At 43.7% G+C, this 23,745-nt stretch overlaps 1 protein-coding gene across 2 annotated transcripts; it reads right to left on the bottom strand.

Annotated features, from left to right (window-relative positions):
* Positions 1 to 553: 553 nt before the first annotated feature.
* LOC100863259 (uncharacterized) lies at positions 554 to 22,840 on the bottom strand. Of its 2 annotated transcripts, none has more exons than XM_086912290.1 (4): positions 22,766 to 22,840; positions 13,666 to 14,116; positions 5,034 to 5,188; positions 554 to 1,677 (listed from the first exon to the last, which is right to left on the bottom strand). In XM_086912290.1, exons 1-4 carry the CDS (start codon positions 22,838 to 22,840, stop codon positions 961 to 963), a joined length of 1,398 nt encoding a protein of 465 aa, XP_086768416.1. In that variant the 3' UTR covers positions 554 to 960. The 2 variants fall into 2 exon arrangements, with proteins under 2 accessions (XP_086768416.1, XP_086768417.1); XM_086912291.1 differs by lacking the exon at positions 22,766 to 22,840 and adding an exon at positions 14,476 to 14,514.
* Between the last annotated feature and the right edge of the window lie 905 nt (positions 22,841 to 23,745).

Below are 23,745 nucleotides of genomic sequence, written 5' to 3' on the forward strand. Positions count from 1 at the left end.
TTTAGGAGATCATTCGTTTAAGAGACACAACTCGCGAGAGATTTCTTTCTCTCTTTCTATATTTATATATTTATATATTTTATATATATATATATATGTTTACGTTATATTTATTTAGGCAGATATTCAAGGCCGACCTAAATACGAAAGACAACGAAGAAATCGTATCGTGTAAATTATATCGTGGCGAGGCTCTCGATTTTTGTACATCCTTCAAATCACTCATCACGTATTATTTTATTCATTCATTCATTCATTTATTTATTTATTTATATCCATTTTCATTCTCCCATTCTCCCATTCCAAAAGAAAACGGAGCCAGTGAAAACTTATCGCTGCTCAGACCGTCGACAAATCACCCGAAATTGGCGAAATTATCGCCCGTTGAAATCATTTCGTTCCCCACGAATCTCACAAAATTATTATTATTCGGTCCCATCGATCACGAATCCCCGTCCCATCCTATTCTTATTCGTACATCGTTATACGTACACGAAGAATAAATTTCCGGAAAAAAAAAAAAAAAAAAAAAAAAAGAAAAAGTGTATCTGTGTATCCAATACGACCATAACCACTACACAAACTACGCACTACGCGATGGAATCGCATATCATCGTTGGAATCGTTTCGAATCCTCTCCGAAGCGTACGTACGCATCCGATGACGTCGGCGGGCGCGAAAAACAAGAAGATAAAAACTCGCGAACTCGAGAAGAAGAAGAAGAAGAAGAGAAAAAAAAAAAAAAAAGAGGAGAAATCAACGAGATCAAGGATCATCTTCGTTCGTGGACAAATAATTTCATCAATTGTTATCGTCGGAATCGATGTTTCCGTTGATCTCGGCGCAATTATTCGCGGTCGAGTTGACAGTTGTACGCCAGTTGTACGCCGTCGGCGCGGATCCGATCGCGGTTTCTTGGCCGCGATTGAAGATTCCCGTCGCGGGCCTCCCGCTGGACCGCTATACCATCGTTTGATACTTCTGATCGGGCAGTATGTAGCCGTCAGAGTCGGACGGTGAGGCGGTCATGTCGTTGGTTCCAGAGGCGTTCAAATGGTGGCTGGCCAAGTGGGACATGGAGGAGGTGAGCGCCATGTTGTGGTGATACTGGGGATGGTGATAATTTCCCTGGGGGCTGTGGTGCATGTGAGAGATCTGGGTCTGATAATAATCGCCGCTTGTGTACGGGTTCTGGTAGGCATTGTAAGTCTGCCCGGCGTAACATTGGCTCGGGTTCACCGAGCCTGGTGACGCTGAACTCCAAGTGAAACCATACTCGCCGTGATGAATTTGGTTCATCGGTGGGGGGTAAGAAGACGGCGGTAACTGGCTAGAGCCCGGCGTCAAAGGAGGAGACGGGGTGGTGAGGGCGCTGTTGGCCCCGCTTCCGCCTGTCGGTGTTACCCCCAACCGTGGATACGTGGACGTCGTCGACAAGAGAGGCGAGTTGGGCCCCGGCGCCTCTTTGCCCCGTGGCGGAGAGACAGGCGAGGGACGCCTGCTCGGGGTCGCGCTCGAGCTCGTCGACATCTTGTTACCGTTGCTCGAGTTGCTCTGCGCCTGGCTCGACCTTGGCGACCCTTTCGAGGGCGAGGCTTGCTGCTGTTGCTGTTGCTGCTGCTGCTGCTGTTGCTGCAACTGTTGCCTGCACTTCGCTCGCCGATTCTTGAACCATACCTGTGAAAAGAAGAGAAAGAAAAAAAAAAAAAAAAGGGAAGATGGATTAATAAACGAGTCTGGATCTGAATAATCGAATAATCGCGCTTTCCACACTTTTCTTTTCGTTTTTTTTTCTTTTCTTTTTTTTTTTTTTTGCTCCTTCTCCCAGTCGAGAGGGATCCGTTTTGCGAGCGGATATTTGGGGGTTTTCTTTCGCGAGGGGTCGGCCGAAGAAAAGAAAAGGTGTCCCGCCACGAGGGAAGAACCGTGGCAACCGTGGGGGGAGAGTTAATCGGTGCAATGGGAAAGTAATCGCGGGCGGACGGCCGTAACATTTCATTAAATCGTAACAATAACAACCAAGGGAGGGGAGGGGGTAGAGGAGAGTTCAGGGGCTTTTATACGCTTTTATACGCGTACATATATATATATGAAAGTTTACACGCTCGCGCTCTGCGTACGCACGTGTGTACCGTCCATGTGTCCCTCGGGATTCACTTTGCCGAACGGTGTGTTTGTCAGAACGCGTGCGCGAATTAAAATCTATCATGTATATATATATATACAACGATTTTTATTACTTTGTCAGCAGATATCGAATAATTTATCTCGAAAAACGCGTGTATGCATATCCGTAACGGGAATGTAATAACGCGCAGGAGGCTCGTGATACAAAAAAAAAAAAAAAAAAAAAAAAAAAGAACGCTCGGAAATTGGACGAGGCTCGTAGAAAAGAAAGAAGGAAACCACCTTCTTTTTCCCTCCTTTCTTGCCAAGAGACAAGGATACTGTACTCCCGAGCACCGCACGAAAAAAAAAGAAAAGAAAAGAGAAAAGTATCCCCCGTAGTAGGCCGCAAGTTCGCTTCTACGCAGACTTTTCCCCCCTGTTTCACTCCCCCTCGCGCACCCCCTGTAATCCGGGCACACAATGTGGCCAGGGGTGCGATCCTATGAATCTATGCCCGTGCCTTTAAAAGCAAGATCCGCCTTTATTGTTGTTATTATCGGCCAGTATTGTAACAGTTGTTACGAAGAACGCGAATCGTCCAACCGTGTACCGGGATCTCCAGTCGCCATGAATCCAGTCGCGTTGAGTTGGGTCGAGTTGAGAACGGAAGGGAAAAGTATGGTCGCGTCCCGACCTCGTCCAGAATATATACATGCACATACACACATATATATATATATATATATACTGCAATGGGGATTGAACGAGAAGAAATTGAACGTGAAGAAAAACGCGAAAAATTCGAATCGATAAGATCGTCGAGATAAGATGAGATAAGATAAGAGAGAGAAGAAATACCGATTCCTCCGTTTCGTGGCGATGGACGGACACTCTCGTTTCGCAAACACGAAGGGAAGAGGCAGGGGGGGGGGAGTGGATATTGCGCGATATCAACCGCAAGAGGAGTGATCGTGGGAGGAGAGGAGGAGAAGAGGTGTAGATCCGCGGCGGGGGACGAAGGGAGGGAGAAAACGCCCATTACCGCTCCGTGTTTGCACAACGACACCCCTCCCTCCCTCTCCTTGCCCCACAGGAACAACACACAACTCGCAGCTACCCCAAAAACCAACTGAACGGTGCCATCCCTGGTGGAAACCCTCGGGGTGAACCACAGTCAGTTTCTCTACACTGTATGTGTATCGATGGCTAGGTGTAAATTGCATCACCATCTGGTTAGCATCCAACGCGGAGAACCAACCCATTTGCCAGTGGGCTGGAGCAGCTGCGTTGACACTTTCGTTATGACAAATATATTTTCTCGTTGTTTGCGCTATTAATTATTTTCTCCGAGTTTATATCTCCAACCGTGGACGAGAAGATGTTATTAATAATGAATATACGAAATAATTCGAAATAATTCGTATTGTTTGAACCGAAGAGCAGCGAAGAATCGGTGCCTGCATCATTCGCGATAATACGCGATAATTTTTAATCGATCGAGCTCGATGTCGAAGATCACGGAACAGTTACGGATATTTTCGTATGCGATATCGAAAGATTATCGTCGGACAGGAATTTAATACGAGGACGTAAATTCGTAAGGTAAACCTGTTCGCGAGGAGTTTGGTTTATCGGCCCTCCCACCCTCGGTCGGACGGTAGCGACGGTAGCCCGGGTAGAGGCAGTGTAGGCCCGTCGTCTCTTTTTCACCGAGAAAATAACGTTTTGACGCGCTCCTCGATCGTAAATGATGGACGAACGACCGGGCGCATTCAAACGTAGCAAACATCGCGCGCAGCTGTGTCGTTCTCTCGCAGAGAGGACAGGCGTATAGAAACTCGCGAGCGAGATAGAACGAAGGGCTATAATCCAGGAACAAATCAACTATATGTCGCGTTCCATGCATCGTGCTTCTGTGTTCTCCACCTAACACACCTCCCCCTCCTCGCTCCTATGGTATAGATAACTCCGTACAGAACGGAATATATACAAGTCTCTCTCTCTCTCTCCTTCTCCCTCGAAAACTTTTAGATCCCCTCCCTCCTCCGTTATCCATCTCTCCCCTTCGATATTATTCGTTCACGTGCACGATACGTGTATATTCGTGCGACGTGTATTACACCCTTTAGCAGTTGCGCCTTCATTCACCTCGGAGGAGCTTAACTTAACGCGTGGAAACTCCGTGCAATTTTCCGGAAATTCGTATTCTATATCCCAAAGAGAAATCGACGACTTTATTCTTCTACGCGATGCTTTCGATATATCATCGCGTGTAAATTACAATTACATCGAGAAAATACGCGAAAATACGCGATTAAAAACGCGGCGATAAACACGGTTGATGGGCGCGAGGAAGAGAAGGGGGTTGGAAGGATTCGCGACCGCATTCTCGTCACGATCCGGGAATGACACGAGGAGGACATCCCGAAATAAAGATGTTACGAGGACCGCAATAAAAGCGTCAACGAGCTCGTCTATCAATGTACAGGCCACGGGTACAGACAATGGCGGAAAGCGGAGGGACGTAGGGCGCGACACCGCGTTGTGTAAATACCTTAAATCTCGTCCATGCTTGCCGGAGCACGAAACACTCCCATTCCCCTGTCCCTCTCCTATCCTCGTTACTATCGTTACTCTCCACCGGGATCGTCACTCTCAACGTTTCTCCCGTGACTTGTTGGATAGGATAGTAATCCGTGCGCGACGAATAAAACCGTACGGCCAATTCCTCCTCCTCCTCCTCCTCCCTTTTCGATTTTCGTCGCGACGTAGGCGGATAATAATAATGATAATAATAATAATAACAACGGTTCGCTCGAGCCAAAGAAAGAAAGAAAGAGGAACAAATTAAATAAATTGACGAAAAAGAGAAAGAAGGAAGGAAGAGAAGAGGAGGAGAGAAAAAAAAAAATTTGTAAATTCACCTGAACTCGTGATTCCGGCAGATTAATTTTCAAGGCAACTTCCTCCCGCATGAAGATGTCCGGATACCTCGTTTTCGTGAACAATCCTTCCAACACGTCTAATTGCGCTCTGGTGAAAGTTGTCCTCTCTCTACGCTGTTTCCGCTGGTTCATCCCTGAAACACGAAAAAATCGAAGCGAATCAGTATTAACGGGGAACGCACAACGGGATTCCAACCAATTGTTCCAATCGAATTCTCGCTCGCGTTTTCAACGTTTTCAACCGTTATTGCACAACAATTTTCTCTTCTCTCGATCCGAAAACAGACTAGGTCGAAGATGATTTTCGAGAGGCATTCAACGACAAAAGGGTATATAAGGCGTCGGTGTGGTACCGCAGACCGGAGGACAGGAAAGGGGGTGGCGCAGAGGGGTGTAAGCGTTGCGAGGTCGCGATAGCGTAATTTTGAACAGTTCCCCGCTACGACCCACCCTCCTCCACCTTCCTCGTGCCATCGAGCCTCGCTTCGCTCGTTCCGGGACCCACGTAATCCGCTTATGAGGGGGGGTCGCAGGGTAGGGGGGGGAGGAAGGGTGAGGAGAATGAGGGAGGGGGGAGGTGGAGGGAGACACAAGTCGGGACCGAGGGGCGGGGAGGGGAGGGGAGGGGGGGGAGGGGGGTACACCCCGGAATACACGAGCATCGAGAGGACCAAAGTCGCGGTTCGTTTCCCAGCTGCCTCTCTGGAAACGATGGTGCCCCAACACGCCAACGTACACAACCGTTCCAACCAATAAAAAGAAGAGGTTGGAAAACTGCGCTTCGCCAGTGTCTCCCGGTTGGAAGTTGGATCGTAAAGTCGAGGAAGGAATGGTGTGCGAAGGGGGAGGGGGTGGGGGAGGGAGGGTACCGGTCCAAATCATCGCCCCACCGGGATCGCTCTCTGGGGCGACCCACCGGATCCGTCCTGTATTTTTAAGTGACCGAATATTATTATTATTATTATTGTTGTTGTTGTTGTTGTTGTTGTTGCTGTTATATACGCGAATTAATAATTTTACACCGTTTCGATCAGAAGATATATCGTTTTTTTATATAATATATAATCGACATAATCGAGCGTGTAAAGTTAAGAATGGGGGGGAGGGAGAGGTAGAGGTAGGTAGGATGACGATGATTGGTAGCGAGGTAGGAGTACAATGGTGTGTTGCAAAAGGAGAAAGCATCGGTGAGTAGGTTTAACAGGCGGAGAGGAGAGCGAACGAAGAAGGAGGAGGAGGAGGAGAAGGAAGAGGAGAAGAAGAAGAAGAAGAAGAAGGGAGAGGAATTAAAAGCGGTGGCTCCACCATCGCGGATACGAAGTGGAGAATGGTTCACGACGAGAAGAGAAAGCGAGCGATGGATAGCTCGTAAGATATCGTACGTACGCATCGCTACGTACGTATATTACCTCTTCAACCCTTCTATCACGCGAGATATTATTAGTTTAATTATTAATAGACGCGCGATTATGCTATCGGCCCATCTTCGAAGTTTTAACATCTCGACTTTCTCGAAAATAATACTATTTAAAAAAATCGATAAATCAATTATTAATTTTCATCCGCGTTCTCATTGATTTTAAATATCTGTCCAATCGAACGATTTTATATTTCCAACGAGTCTGCCTCTATCACGCAGAAATTTATCGCTATACCGTGGAATTGGCTGGACGGCGCGCGAAAAAAACGAATCGAGAAACGTTCGTCGATGAAAAGCGGCAACGAGGCGAAACTTCAAAGAAAGAGAAGGAGTGGCGTATACCGTCTCTCTCTCTCTCTCTCTCTCGTTGAACTGTTCCCTTAAGAAACGATAGGACGAGTAACAACGAAGCGAAGGATGATGACGATGACGCCAAAGATGATGCATACACGCGTGATCGCCGGCTAACGAACTGGTCGAGTCGGTTATCCGGTTGTACGTGTGGCCAGATCGTCGAGAATGATTGCGGCCGGGCACAATGTAAAATTCCATGGTTGGCTACCGTGGTCGCAACGATGGCCACGACACGCCCGCGATCGTTGAATCTATGATCCGTATCTTCCGTTGTGCGCGGATATCCAAGCGAGCGGTGGAAAGGGATGAGGGCTTCGAAAGAGAGAGGAACGGATCCAACGGCGGGAGAATGCTTGATTGTCGAGTGGGCGTTAGCGCTACCGTTAACGACGGCCTTTGCCGACGGCTATACATCGGCCCCTGTGAAAGCCAGGCCCTTATCCACCAACGAGACAATGGAATTCCGATTATGGTCTTCCGCCTGCCTCCACGAAGCGTTGAGTGGGCGCGCGAGGAAAAGCCCTTCGTTTGCTTCCAATTCTATGTACGCGGATTCGAAACTCGAGCTTAAACAGATACCGCATCCCTTTTCGTCCAAACTCCCGCAAACTCTGCTCCTCCGCTCTATTCCGTCGCCTATCCTGCCTATTTTCTTTCCTTTTCTATTTTTCTCGAAATAACTCTAAATTTCTTCCCTCCTATCTCGTATCTTTCGAGCTTTCGTCACTTCGAAATTAGAAAGTACCGAGTTACCAAACACTCTATAGAGATGTATAATTTATTTACTCCTAAAAGGAGGATGGAAAAAGAACGACAAATCCGTCGCAAACTTATTGAGATTATTACCTGTATTTACATTGCGAAATATAATTTCTTCCTTCCCTCTCGAGAAATTCGTGCCATTTAAACGGACGACGCCTCTTCGGACGAATTTCAAAACGTATCGAATTGACAAAAATTTTTTGCAAAAGGGAGGGATAAATTCGTGCATACGGCGAAAACCGGCTGGCTAAGCAACCCTAATGGGACGGCAAACACCCGCTGCGTCCTGAAGTATGATTCGATTTATTATCGTGAGCGCGAGACGAGGCCTGGGGGTTGATACAAGGGTTGCTCTGGCTCATTGGCCCACAACGAGATCAGACGCGACCCTAATAGCAAATTCGTTTTCCGTTTATTGGATTCTTCCTTCCCCTCGAAGCGGAGGAGGGGGTCTCGTGTTTCGAGCTTTCGGCTCGGAATCACGGAGGAAGTCAATGGACCGATAACAAAATTTCACAGTAATTTCTCCCCGCCCTCCTCTTCCACGCCACCCTCCCCTCGAACGAGAAACGCTTCAATCCACCATCGATCCGCTACTTTTGTTTCCCCGAAACCAAAACAAATAACGTCTACAACTTACGTCTAATGAGAGACGATGATTATACGCGCAAAGCGTAAATGGATCGATCTGAAAACAACAATTTCAATTTAATTAATCGCTCTCTCTCTCTCTCTCTCTCTCTCTCTCTCTTCTCCTTCTCGTCAACGCGGTATACATTTTCACACGCGTTAAAAGATGGAGATCGAATCTCGTGAATTACACGCGAGGCCCCTACTTAGATCCGCGATACGCATCTAAAACTATATATCGCAGTATGAAATACGGCGCGTCTAGGGAACGTGGCGCGATTAACCTTCTCGCTCGCGCACAACCGCAACATTCCTACGCACACTTTCCCTCGGATAATAAATAATAAAGGAGAGTCGACACAAGGGACACGAGTTTATCGAATTTATCGAGAAAAGAGTTGAGGAATTACGATCAATTACATCAATTAGACGAAAACGACCGAATTACGCGTCGAATAGAATTACGAATTATTGCAATTAACGAGGATCGAATCCTGTTCGAATTCGTATTCGACGCGAGGATCGTAAATCGATAGAGCGGTTGAGGGGGGAAGGCGAAGTCGACGATCATCCTCGGAATCTCGTCCCACGGGTACGGGTACGGTATCGGTTATTTCGGTATTCATAGAATACAAGATGCGAAATTCGCGACGAGTGGGAAAAGTGGAGGAGAGAGTGGTGGCCGGTCGACTCGAATATCGAGAGAGGAAAGAATGAATACACCACGATCGAAAGGGAAGGGAATCGAAAATTAATTAAAAGCTAAAATACGAACAGGGCCCGGCCTAGATCGCGATGGAGAAGAGGGGGGAGGGGGGGAGGGGGGTCTGGATTATTCGGAGGGGGGACCGTGGGATGATAGCACGTGCCGCCGCCGCCACCGATGAGAGACGGAATTCTAAAAGGCCATCAGTTACGAAAACATTTGGCCGACTTTGCGTTACGGCGTTGACCTCCGTGAAATCGCTGCGTAAAGCAGATAACCGCGTACAGGATCGTTTATCTCTCCGTGCGATATTTTTTTCCCTCCTCTCCCCCTCCTGTTTCACAAGGGAAGAATCTAATTGACGCACGAGTCAATTAAAATCGAGGAGGTATCGAGAGGTATCTCTCTGGCACTCGAGAAGCAAACGTCTTTTCTCTTCTTTTCTTTTTTTTCTTTTTTTTTTTTTTTTTTTTCTTTGATGGAACGAAACGGAAAGAAACGCGTGTGGCCTTCGGATCTAGCCGAGTTCTTACGTGGTAATCTAGCAGAGAGGAGCATAAGTAAGTAACGAAATACCAACACGCATCCTGGACAAGCGAATAATCGGATAAGCTTCGTGTTACCGTCTTCCAACCGATGCCTTTTTCCTTCGCTTCCTTCTCTGCTGTTCCTCACCTGCTTCGTGTAACGTATCCACTGTATTTTAAAAAAAAAAAAAAAATACAGACACTTGTGGAAAAGAGGTAGATAGGAGGTAGGTAGGTAGGTAGGTAGGTAGGTAGAACGAACGAATTAGGATAGAACGTGAAATCGAACAACGTTGAATTGGCAAAGAATCCGGCCTGTATTTTTAAACTTCTAAATTGGCCAGTCATCGGATGGACGACGAAATTAGAAATCGATGTCTCGTTCGCGGCGATCCACGAGGCACGTAGACACGTGTCTGGAAACAAGCGGGAAATAGATTCGAGTATCGATATCGTTGTACGTGATATTTCACTCAGACTCGAGTGTTTATCCTGCAATTAGGGCCCGGACCTGCGTATTTGGATCCCTCTGTCGAGGACCATCCGCCTACTCAATTTATATCGCGTGACACGCGTCCAACCAATAACTCGAATATCTTCCCTCGGTTCCGTGCGGAAAGATTTCTCTCCGCTTTCCTGGTTTCGCGCGTGCTTGTTTAGCCCGATATTTTGTGGCCACTTGGCCAACAAAGATGGGCGCACGTGTTCCCGCCACGTGCCACCCTTAACCTGACGCCTAATCGAGTGATTGAAATTCTATCGAATTGACAATCTCCCCCGATGAAACGTTAAATCGTCGTCCCTCTCTGCATTAATTAATTCTTGCCAAATTATCGTTCCGTTTTCTTCTTCTTCGAAATCTGAATTTTATCAAGAAATAAAATCGTAAAAAAGAGGAGAGGAGAATTAAATTAAATCGTATTAAGAAGAAGAAGAAGAAGAAGACACTTTTTTTTTCCCCTCGAGGAATTATCGGAATTCGATTCCATCCATTGAATATTGAATAAAAATCAGAGGCGTGGATGTTTACGCGTCACGATCCCACCGAGAGGCGGAGGAAGTTAAGTGGACGGGCAATTTCTCTGTGACAACAAATAGTAGTAGTCGAATGAGAAAAGGGAGAGGCATGTGACGCGGTTCCCACGTACCCGGTGGCTCTTCCATCCGTCCGTCCCTGAACAACGGGGAGAGAAACCTCGGCGCGTTAACGACAACGTTTCGACACCCCTCCTCCCTTCACGCCACCCTTCGCCCGGAGCTACTACTCTTTTTTTTTTTTCCAACCCCCTCCGTTCGATTGCATAATGGAATAAATACTGTCACACAGTCGCGGCCAAACATTCTTCGACCTTCGCGCACCGAGTTATCCAACACGGACTACCTCTTTCCTCGCACGCGACATTCCGTTCTAATTTCGACGTTTCGTTACCACGGGATTCTGCTCGGTTTCCTCGACGGTGGCTCGTGATGAAGAAGGGTGGGGAAATTAAGAAGCTAGAAATGAACGCGATTAGATCGGAGGCGTTCTTAGAAATCGTTGAAATTCTTGGATATTCTTGCAAGTTGAACGAAGTTCGAAGTTAGAGTCAGAGACAGTTTATTGAACTTTGCGAAAAAACACGAATCGATTATGAAATTAATTTATCCAGCATAATACATCTAGTTTCGAAATCATCTGAACTTTATGCAAATTATGTCACCGACTTATGTAGACCATTAACGAGTCCCTTTTTTTCTTTATTCGCAAATATCAATGATTTTATCGTTCATGCTCTAATAACGATCTTAAGATCAAGATTCGACTTGTAGTTTACTCGTAGCAAACCGACCGATTTTACGTATATACATTTATATTATCTTTGAATTTATATCGCGTAGATAAATAACCGCGACAATCGACATTCTATATTATATATTGTATATTCTATATTATATATCTTTTTTCTCAAAATCAAATATCAATCGTAGCCCAATCATAACCGATTCGATGTACGTATAATCGAGAAAAACTTAGTGACTCGACTAAGAAGTCGATACGAAAGGGACACGTAAAATTGTTCGAAAACTTCTGCTTCTTCCGTTCTTACTTATTTTTAACCGAGGAGGAGGAATCGTCCTGTTTCGGCTCGCGATTCCACCATCTCTCCACACGATCTCTGCACACGAGCGATAAAAATGCAAAAAGGTTTCCACGCGATTCGATTCCTCTCTCTCTCTCTCTCTCTCTCTCATTTTGCAGCAAGCCACGAGCCTTGTTTCTATCCCGGCCTTCTCTTCCGATCGCCTCTTTCGCGCGTAACACAGAGACAGAGGGACGACACTCACGGCTCGCTCGTACCTCTCGCTCGTTCGTTCCACGGCTTTTCGTTGTAGCGGATACGCCTACAACGGATAGGCGGCTGGACGCGGGTACGTAGGGACCTAACGGACAGATCCGTGTTTCCATGGAAACCCACCTATCTGCGTTGGTTGGACCTATACTGCCTGCTGCCACCCTGATAAGCGGCTTACTCTCATGGTTCTCTCTACTCTTCTTCGCTGGGGCATTCCAGCCCCTTCCTCCCACCCTCGTTCGAATCCTCTCTCTCTCTCTCTCTCTCTCGTAACTTTGGCCCCCTCTCCTCCTCCTGCCCCTTCGTGGAAAAGACGAAGACGAGGAGAGAAAGCGCGGGTATGGCTCGGTTACGCGGACACGCGTGGAAACGCGAAGGAAAGATGAAAGGAAGGACTGATCAATCGTGGATCCGGCCGCGGTGGAAACGACTTGCCATTATTGTATTCGTCGCTTGTTATTTCCGATCATCCTGCTCTATCTATTTTTCTTCTATTTTTTGTTTTGTTTTGTTTCGTTTAAACTTTTCGTTTTGGCGCATCGGCAAGGATTTTTAAAGTTTTAAAGTTAGTAAAGATGAAAAATGAAAAAAAGAAAGGTAGATTGGTATTGTATTTACGCGATTTAACACTTTGGAGGTTGGAAATTAATTGCGGATAAAAAAGAAAAATATTCGGACAATACCTTAAAGGGAAGAAGAAATGCGCACGGGAGCGGCTGCCACGGAATGATACACGCGTTGACTATAGTTAAAAAAGAAGCCCTCGAGTTTACTTCGACTTTTGTACGGCTTCAGTCGATGCATCGATTTGCATGACAATCAATAATGGCTGGCACGGCGCACAGACCAAATACTTTTACTAGGAGATAACAGACCGCACGATTCGCGAAATGCAGGAAACGTGTATCATCCATCGAACAATGAGATCGGGAGCGTAAAACTCGGATAAATGGTACGAAATGTTTGCAGCTACCAAATAAATCCATCCAAATACCTATTTAATCGTATCAATCCTTCGTTCCCAATCAAACGAATGTTCTTTTTAAAGCCTCGCTAAAACGCGCTAAAAAAGAATAAAGTAATTTTTAGGGGGGAAAGGGAAAGGTGGGAACGATTTACGTATCCACGACGTACAGAACGACGAAGATGTCGAAGACAATGAAAGAAAGGATATATTCTTCCAAACTGTCATATTTTTTTGTACTTTTTTCTTCTTCTTCTTCTTCTTCTTCTTTTTTTTTTTGTAAATAAAAAGATCGGATAATCGAATTAATAAACTAATTTCTAATTTTTCTTTTTTCGTTGTTCGATTCGGATCAAGAAACAAGAAAGTTAATTTTTGAACGAAGAAGAGGAAAAATGAAGAATGGAAATGTTGCAACGAACAGGTAACGCCACCTCACGCTCATACGTCAACACTTTCACTTGCCTCGAAAATGTCAATATCCTTTGTTCCATTACCTATCGCAACCAATGAACTATTGTCACATTTGCAGGTAACTACTTGGCAAAAATAAACTTGGCAAAATTAGAGAAACGAGACATTCTAAAATCTCGCGTATTACGGGTGACTGCAATTGCAAACAAAGGAAGAAATAATTTCTTCTCTAAACGATAATGACCAACTTATCCCTTTTACTATTCAGAATCAAATTTCTTTCTAAAGTACCGTTTTCATACCGTCATTCAGTTCAGCATTTTTCCTTTAATTTCGCGCAAACATACGTCCGCGAAATCCGAATTTATCTCCGAAGTAAGAACGTGCGAGAATCACTCGTGGTTGTCTTCGGGGCAAAAAGAGAACAGTCTCGACTCGAAAAATTCCGTGTGTGTAAAATTGGCGATATAATACGACGATGATACACGAAAGCACACTAACCTTGGGGAAACGCTGCGAGGCCGTGCTCCAAGGGATGAGGATGAGGATGGCCGTGAGTGGCGAGGGCGAAAGGCGAGGGTAGGCCGGGATGCGGCGCGCCCGGGTGCGGGTGAGAGTGCGGATGCGGATGAGTACCAACCCCCATCGCCGGATGACTGTGGGGATGGTACTGAGGACTACCGGTCGGGGCGCAAGTGGCGCCCGCCGCCTTCAAGTACCCCGCCATGTAACCCGCGAGGCAAGCCAGCTCACCCGCCACCGCTGCACCCTTATCGCGCTCCCTTATCTCTTGACCCCCGCCCTCCTCCGCCGCCCACCAGCTGCTCTCCTCCCGATGATTGTTCTGGCCCGGCTGCGAAGGTAACTTCGCGCTGCTCTCCTTCGTCGTCGGCTCCTGTGATACCGACACGTTGCCGTTTCGCGCGCAACTGTAACCTTCGTAATCCTCCACCTGAAACCCATAATTCGCCATCGTGTTAGCGCAGACAAGGGAAAAGTGTGCCTCCTACACTTGCGCGCTTCCAGCTTTTGCGGGCTGTGGGTAAGGTGAGCGAACACAGAGGTGGATGGACATGATGGACATTGGCTCTCTGGTCGTTGATTGGCGTTTCTTTCTTTTCTTTTTTTATTGCGCGCGCGCTCGATTGGAAATGGAACGTGTGAATATTCTCGTCTCAGGGATGAATTGTTTGCTTTGTTTCTTCACTTTCGTTTTAAAATTTATAAATTTACCGATTAAATTTATTATTATTATTATTATTATTAAGGTTATTACTTATTAAGAGGATGCCGTTTAAAACGTAAACTCACAAGCCTATGACTAAACTCGGGATACTGTGTGTAGTCCATTTAAGCGAAATCCAATAAAGATCCAGGGAAAGGTTCTTCGATTCACTGGTGCGCTTCACACTACACTACCTTAAAATTCTCACTGTTGCTTGTAACATTCCTTGTCCTATCACTGGCCGTTGTTCTAAACAATTTTAACGATTTTCCTGATTCTTCTCCCACTGTCACTGTTTCATCGGGTGTTACTGCTTCGAGAAGTATGACAAAATTGACGGACGAATATGCCAGCCACGAGTTTACCCTGTATAGGTAACTATCCCCACCTTTAACAGTTTAAGTAGTTTTCCTTCATCCTTCGTCCCTCTCCGGGGGTGGGGATTTCGGAACGAACCTGGCTGGAAACAGGGATATCCGTACGAATGGCTCGTCCTTTTTACGACCAACGTTACACCAATGTCTCGATCAACCCTAAACAACAATTTGACCAGCCTCCTCTCGCGTCGCGTCACTTCCCTCGCTTTCCCTTTCTTCTTCTAATTTGCCCCGTACGAAACTACGCCCGTACGAAGATTTATAAATACTATTCAAATTTATATATATTCGTTTGTTATCGATAATTAACACGCTTCGTCGTTTGAATAAATTGAAGGCACACAATTGAAATCGATTGTACAGAATTAGAAGGGATAGAACCGATCCAAATGCTAAAGCGGCGCGTGCTAAACCGGAAGGAAGCCGGAAGGAGGGGGGAGGGGGGGTGGGGCCTATGCTAAAAAGGCGGCTTATCCGAAAAACTTAACTTCCCGCTAGACGCTAAACGGCTAAATAAACTCCCAAGTTTTTATTCGACGGGACGGGCGAAAGTGGAGATACAATGTGTTAGTCGGAAAAAGATGGAGAGGAGAGAAGAGAGGAGAGGAGAGGAGAGTACGATGCACGTTGGTAGGTATGTTTACACGGGGGCATTATGGCGGATAATGTTTGTTATAGGCGTCTATGCTCTAGAGCCAGGAGAGGCGAGACTATCCGACGTTAAAAGGCCAGCCTGGTCGATCCGCTTACGGCGGATGAGGCTCAAATTGAGTGAGAGATAGTGAACTCTCGTGCAACGAGTTGCACGAGCATCACACATGTCTCGATGGCCACGCCATGCATATTTATATACACGTTACTTCGCAATTTATAGCGTATCGCGTAATAATTTCGTTGATAATCCAATACACGCGTGAAACGGCCAAGGTATAGCGGATAGAAACAATACGAACGTGTAATGCGATACGTGTAAGTACATCGATCGATGTAAATCGAACCTTTTGTTCTGTTACACGGTCTACGGATTTATTATGCGGAGAGCAAAAAATTGACCATTAAGTGCACCCATTAGGAAAGAGAAATGTTCACTTTCCGTGATTTTCCATTTCCAACGGAAATAAAATTGTTGTAAAAGATTAAGGTTCACGCTTCGAGACAATTAGATTCGTTGCATTCGTTGTTTCTTTCATTAGTTGGCTCAAGTATTAAAATGTTTTCAATAAAACTTGTTTTTCCCTTCTCTTCATTTTACACTGGAAACTCTATTCGTTAATTCGTTTCTGAAGAATGGATCGAAATATAATATAGGTAAAATTTTAAACGGAAATTTAACTATTTTATTGAAAAATCGTAAATCGCAGAAAGTACGTTATATGATGAAAAATTTTCAACAACGAATATTGAATCGAAGCAATATACTTGACTACTACAAGACTCTTACTTGCTGTATTTGAAAAAAATAGATTCAAGTATTAAACTAATACCTGATAATTTTTCACACCAAATTACTACACGTTGCTTTTACGTTATGATCGAAAGCTTTTTTTACAAACAATGCTTTTTATTCTTCAATGCTTAACATTACAAATTACAACTACGAATATTTAATTTTCGATTAAAAACGACAAACTTCTAGTTTCAATTAATACCATCTGTAGATTAAATAAATATTTTTACGGTTTTTCTTACGGAAAGAAAAATCGTTAAAATCATTTTATATATCCCGAAAAATGCAAAATAAAAATTATTTTCGAGCATTATGCCGTAAAATGTTGAAACGACGCATCGTCGAAACAAGTGTTAAATGTGAAAACGTAGATGCTTTACCTGTGTCGCAGGCCTTACCTTAATCAAGGAATTAATAACACTTTGGCAAAGGCCCTTTCTTCGAGTCCCATTGTCATTGGAATAGGACAGAAGGGCAGTATTGCGATTTGTGGTTAACAGCCCAGAAATATCTTGCTTTTGGGAAAACTCTTGAGCTGTTGCCAAATCAACTGAATATTGTCTGTTAGCGCCCTTCTTGGTATTAGACTAACCTCGGTAAACAGCAGCTACAGGGTGTCGGTGACCAGTCTTCAAGGACGTATACAGCTAATACCTAATATACCTGAGAATTTACATTCTGACAGCTGATTCTATCCTTTTGTAAATTTCTACTTTTCCACGCATCTTCATAAATTTATCACGTTTCATTTGCGTATTATCTTATAAGAAACGTGAAAAACGCGTTTTTTTCCTTTTTTTTTTTTTTTTTTTTTGGAATTTCTAAAACACTTTTATACCTGAACAGTTTTTTTGGAATTTCTAAAACACTTTTATACCTGATAATAAAAAAATTTTCGAGATAATATTTAATTTTCGTTTTCTTCTAACTTTCGTTTGTTTCTGAAACCACGATTTCGGGAATATCAATTGAGCGTTAAAGGAAAATCATTAGAATACGTTCCAATGGAACATAAAATTGTTCAAAAATTGTTTAACGAAAAATATAATTATATATATTTTGATACTTTTTAAGTTATTTTTAATAAAAAAAAAAAAAAAAAAAGATATAGATATCTTTTTTCTTGAGACCATCATTTGAAACGATGTGTGACGTGTCGATATTTCGAAATTTCGTTCACCGAATTTGATTTTCCCGATTGTACGAGTTTTTTTCTTTTCACTGAAATTGCCGCGAATCAAACAAGACGACTCTTATTTATAAAAAAAAAAGCATCCAACTCGTTTCATATTGATTAATATTTTTTTAGTAGAATTATTATAGTATTAATATTAGAAGAGAAAATTGAATGGAAATCTATTTTTCAACAAGATAATTGATTCTTCGTTATCTCGACAATCTATCTTCTGAAACGTGACTAATTATCTCTTCACTTATATATATATAATACACATTTCGTGACGATGAATAATTAAAGTGATAATTAATAGTGAGACACAATAATTGCGATAGATTGGAGTAAACATCGGATTTCTCCGTGTGATTGATGGAAAGATGGCCGCCGCATGACAGTAATGTGCTTATGTTTTCGTGTTTCGCGTTCACGATCGTACAAGCGAAATAAATTAACACAAAGGATCAACCGTTTTTGTACTGTATACATGATAATATAAATTACTCAGAGGTCAATAGCGATCAATAGAATATCGATCTTTAACATTATCGTTCAATCAACTGTTTGCAGAATTAGAAATAAATATTAAAATTGACGCTATTATCACGTTATATTCTTCCACCAAATTATCTAATGATTAACTTGTAATTATCCTTGTTACTTATCTTCCTGTTCATTTTTCGAAAACGATAATCCGTGGTATCGATCGTGGTTCCCTTCCTTCGATCGAAAATTCACTCGTTTATGAATAACCGAGTAAAGCGTATATGGCGATAGAGTGGAACTACGATGACGGTAGAAAAGAATTATGAGCATGATTCGGAGAGAGGAGAGAAGGATAGAGTGCGTAGACAAGATTGCGCAAGCTTCGGTTGGCGAAAAGAAGAAGGGTCGGGTAGGTAAAAAATCTATATAAAGGTGAAAAGAGGAAAACTGGATGGGGTGGTTGGCTCCAAGAGTAAAACGGGAGAAAAGGGAGAGAGAGAAAGAGAGAGGCGTGTATCGAGTTTGCGCGTTTTATTCCTCCTCCTATGTTCAGGCTCCGCCCTGATGTTTTCCCTCCTCCAGCTTCCCTATTCGCCCTTCGATCCCTCCTGGACCATAAGGGATCGTAACTTTCGCCGACGTTCCGTATCGAAATTTATACTCCCTGAATGACGGTTGTCACGTCGAATAGAATCGAGTCAAACGTGACGATGATGAATTTACGTTTACTTAAAACGTATCCCATTTTTTTCTCTCCTTTTCACGATTACAGTTTCGTATAAAAATTTTAGTCCCTGGACAATGAGAATTGCCATGGAAATCAAATAAACTTTTACGTTATATAAAATGTGTTTGTTAAAACACGTCCAATCCTTTTTTTTTTACTATTATTTTCTCGTTCTCTTCATGTGTATGATCAAAGTTCGTTGTTTTTATTCGAAATCTAAATTTTTTTCGGCTATTATTTTTTGCTTCTTTTTTAAATTAAAAAGAAAGAAAGAAAGAAAGAAAGGTGCAGTATTATTTATAGAAGGGAAAGAAACCGTTGAGTACATGTTCATTTTTTTTATTTCTTCCTTAAATGACCTTGTCCCGCGAAAGCAATAAAGAATTATATTGCAGTGCCTGAAGTATTCTGCACAATCAGCAATACCTCGTTCCAGACCGTTTACGACCACGATGATTACGGCAAGAAAACTACTTTCCTCGCTATTATGCCTCTACTCAAATTTTTATTGCGTTATTGATATTTTTTTAGGGAAATATTTTCATCAAAGCCTCTTCGGAGGCTTCGTATTATGAAGGAATGAGTAACTAAACCAACTTAATCAGGCAACGTAAACGTGTACAACTAAAAGAAAGATTCAATGGTTAATGCATTAACCATTTCGAGGAGATATACGTTTAATTTATTATCACGGCTACCATATTTTCAAATTTAAGAGAGTACACGGTGGTAATCCGCGGTATTACGCCCCCGGTTTTCCCTTTAACAAAATTTTCATTACGTTTCGTTTCGTAACGAAGATTCGTAACTATATCGAATCTATAATACCATTACCATTACGATCTAATATCGAAAGGGGAAGAATTAACGATTCGGTTGAATCGCCGAATGAATGTTAATCCACGGATTAATTAAAACAACCATTCACGACAAAGATCGAGTAATCGACTTCCACGCAACGTAACATCGAAAACACCTTGCGTTTAGATCACTCACTACTGGCAATAAGTGGCTGGTAAGCGCTCGTGTGGTTGCGCGCTTCATCATTACTTTCACTGGAATTCCAATGGCGTTCGCGTAACCGGTTTACCAAACGCGCGTCTTTCTTTCTTTCTTTCTTTCTTTCTTCCCATCCCGGCGATTCGTATATTCCAGAAACACGCGAAACGAATATCAATCGGCCGATACCGAATTCTTTATCGAGCACAAGGAGCAAGAAGAAGGAGGAGGAAACTTTTCGAGGTCCATTGTCGAGGGATAAGGGGCGCGTAAAAAAGCACGTGGATCGTGGATATTCCTCGGACCCGCCGCCACACACTCTCTCCGACTCTCCAAGGGAATAAAAAATACGCCAACCCGCTGATAGCCGGACTATGTTTTTTCAGTTGGTCGGCATAAAAAATGCGACTCCGCTCGGCTTTGTCGTCGCTGGGTAATACCCACCGGTGGCCCCCCTCCCCTCCTCCTCCTCCTCCTCCTCAACCAAAGAAAAAGGAGAAAAAGAAGAAAAAAAAAAAAAAAAAAAAAAAAAGAAAGAAAGAAGATCATCTCCTTTCTCGCTCTCCTTTATCCCGCCCCGTTGATGCACCGTCCTCTCGCGCTACTCCTTTCTCCTTCGCGCCCTGTGGCACACGGGTGTCTTCTTCCACCGCGCATAAGCGGCGGTAAATAATAAATGATCTCGCGTCGGCCGTGCGAGGATCCGCGCCACACGGACGGAGAGGTTTTTTCGTTCGTGGCCGCATGCACACACGCGTTAAATACACATCGCGTATTTACGACGGCGGGCGGCGGCGAGAGGCGGGGGAGGGGGACCGATCAGGGCTCCCCGCGGGAACGCTGCGGAAGAGTGAAAACCACGAGGAAGCGACGGTGGGGAGGGGAGGGGAGGGTCCAGCCTTCCTTCCGACGAATTTATAGAGGAGAAATTAGGAGGTTTATAGAAGCTGTGCGCGGTAGCTAACCGTAGATCATCATTAGAGGCCCGACCGGGCTGCTATGTGCGGATACATATGTGCCGGGGCACATATTTACCACACGAGGCAGGCGCACACAAACCGAGGATTCCTCCGAGGACTCCTCTCTCTCTCTCTCTATCTCTCTGTCTCTCCCCGGTCCGATCCCAACCATTCCGCCGCCGCCTTCAACCTCGTCCCTCCCCCGCCCTCCTCCTTTTCATTGCGTGTGCCTCGCCGATCGAGTTGAGCAGGGGAGAGGGAGGGCGGGAGGGAGAGGGAGGGATATTTTTCTTCGCTGCGTTTCTCCTGCGTGCCACCTCTCAGCCGCGTTTCCAAGAGATATTTTCGAGATATGTGTGTATATATATATATATTGTTTAATACAGGAGGGGAAAAAAAATGGATGGCAAAGAGTGTGAAACGTGGCTTCGTTATCGAGCATTCGAGGATCGTTTGGGAAAGACGAAAGTGGAAAAGAGTTGTTTAAGGACGTTTAAAAATTGATTAAAATTGTACAAAAATGTAGAAGTTAATTATTATTATTTATTTTATTTATCTGTGATGGGGAATTTTGTCAAATTTGAAACTGTCTTCGCGCGATTCGTCATGGGTTTTCGTCGGTAAATTATTTGAATTATTGACAGAACTTAAGTTAAATCAATCCGTATTTTTCAATTGGGAAATTTAGAATTATTATATCGACCATTTATCGGGGAAAATTCTTGGAAAATGGATCGGACTTTCATAATTGAAATTAACATAAATACATGGATGGATTCCAGTAACAATCGTATGATTTATGGGAGCTTAATAAAAGTGCAGGTATATCACCAATAAAACGGACAACTTCGGAGAGAAATAATAGTTGAATAGAATTTTGAGAAATTTATTGAGCGGGAATAAACTTCGTTTTCGTTTCGTTTCGTTTCGTTCGGTTAAAACTTCCTTTTAACCATTGCTTTTCACGATTTTTAACCGTCACAAAAGAATGTAAATGTTCCTTTGTATTTGTATATAAATAGTGAAACGGCAAAAAACGTTCTTCGCAAAACTTTAGAGTTTCTTTAATCCGTCATAGATCGAGTTAAGGAATATCAATATCAGTTGTGATTGTAATTTGTAATAAATTTATTACAAATTACAATTAAAACTCGAAAATCTTGATATATTTTAGGCAATTAAGTTTATTTTTGAAATCGATCGTTGAAAAGTATGTTTTTCTATTTTTTAACGAAACTTGAAATTCATGTTCACCGAATGCTCCGTTTTAAAAAATATTACTGGGTGAAATTGTATCTAAAGAATCACGAAAAATCACGAAAATTTGAATCCATTTCATCCACTCGAAAGACAATTTTAATGTAATCCATTATACTTTTGCACGCATCAGGATTTTAGATTAAAATGAATTTCTTCTGTTTTAACTGTGCGAAGATTTTTATCTCGGATCGATATATTTTCGTACGTATAAATTTCGAAACAAATTTCGAAGCATGAGAATCTTTACGTTCTGTGATCGAAGAATTTGACTATTACGTACAAATTATTCCATGCTCCATTGATTAGAAATGATGAAACATGGACGGCGATATTAACCATCCATCAATTTTATGTACAAGCTTCAATTAATATTAATATTATTACGCAAAATAGTTATCACTTATGCGCAGTGCATACTTTCGTTTCGAAAGAAAACAGATTAGAAAATCTTTCTAACGTTTCTTTCAAGTTAACGATCGCGCACCACGCCCCTGAAACGCCTTTCGAATCTCGACATCTCTGTCTCCCCTAATATCATTCAAATTAAGAGAAAACAGGAGTTTATTATTATCGAATGAATTTCTCTCGAATCTATCCATCCATGGATGGATTTCCAATTTTTTCGTTCGAAATTCTCTGAAAACATCTCTTCCCTGCTTCGATACACGCGACCAAGAAAAAAATCTATCCTAATTTTTTTCCGTACGAACTTCTTTTCCCTTCTCTCCGCCCAGCTGCTTCGATACGCGCGACGAGGGAAAAATCGGTTGGATCTCTTTCCTCTTGAGAAAACGTTTCGTTCTTGGATCGAAGTGATCTCGACGATTTTCGAAAGAGGCAGAATCGAAACGAAGAAGGAAACAGATTGCAGTTAGTTGCAATTCGGAATATGGAAAACGCAGAGTTTGGTGTTGTGTTATACGACGATGCGTACGTATAACACATACCTCTACCTGGACGGCGGTCCGAGGACGGTTTGCCGCAGAAACAGTTAAATCTCTCGTGGTGGTAGCAAACACCATCAGTGCTAAGCCACAAATCCTGGCTTAACCCGAGCCTATGAATTGAATTGGTTAAAGCCCGCGTTAAACTACGTCCTCTCTTCTACGAGCAGTCAGCAAGAAGATCCCCGCCGCTGTCTTTTCTTTCTTCCTTCCCGTCTATTTCCCTGTTTGCTCTGTCACCGTGGTTAGCAGTACTTACGCCTCCTCCAAGTATCGCCTCCTTTGCCTCTCTCAGCAGCCAACAAGACCTCCTCCTAATTGGCAAAACCAAAATTTTTCTCCAGATCTCGTTCGGATTAACGCGACCAAACCTGTGCACACCTATTTGCTTCCGAATACACGAGAAAAACGAACGCATCCAATAAGGGTTAAATCCTTTCGTCCACGATCCTTTAAGTACCGTCCGCTTTTCAATTGGAACGCGACTCTTTCACGATTCCTTCACGGATTCCTCCACTATTATGCTCAAATCTATTATCATCGAAAACTCGTTTTCCTAGATACGCCGTTCCTAGGAATTCCTGAGAAATCATTCTCGTCCCGTCTGGGCCTCGTCTCGTCTCGGATCGGTAACAATTTCAAAACCTGGTGGGTGAAATAATTGAGCGTGGAACGATCCTTTGGTGAAATAACCGAACGCGCGACATCTATGGAGAAAAGAGGGAAAGTGGAAACCGAGGAGGAAAAAACCGAACGGGACTCGGTTGGCCAAAGGCCGTCGAAGGGACACATCCGGGAGAGGAGGAAGGGAGGTAGTTCCTAAACAAACTTCGTTTACTCGTCGATCATCGTGGCCTGGGTAAACACAGTTTACAGGGCCCGTACAAACGAAATGCCAAATTGTAACAAACTGATCTATAACTAAATTACACGGTCTCCTGTGTGTACTCGCCTCTGCGCCTCTCACAACCTCTCTCGCTCTG

This window comes from Apis florea, unplaced genomic scaffold (genome assembly GCF_048593485.1).
Source record: "Apis florea isolate Af1SG1 unplaced genomic scaffold, ASM4859348v1 contig_3370_pilon, whole genome shotgun sequence".
NCBI lineage: Eukaryota > Metazoa > Arthropoda > Insecta > Hymenoptera > Apidae > Apis > Apis florea.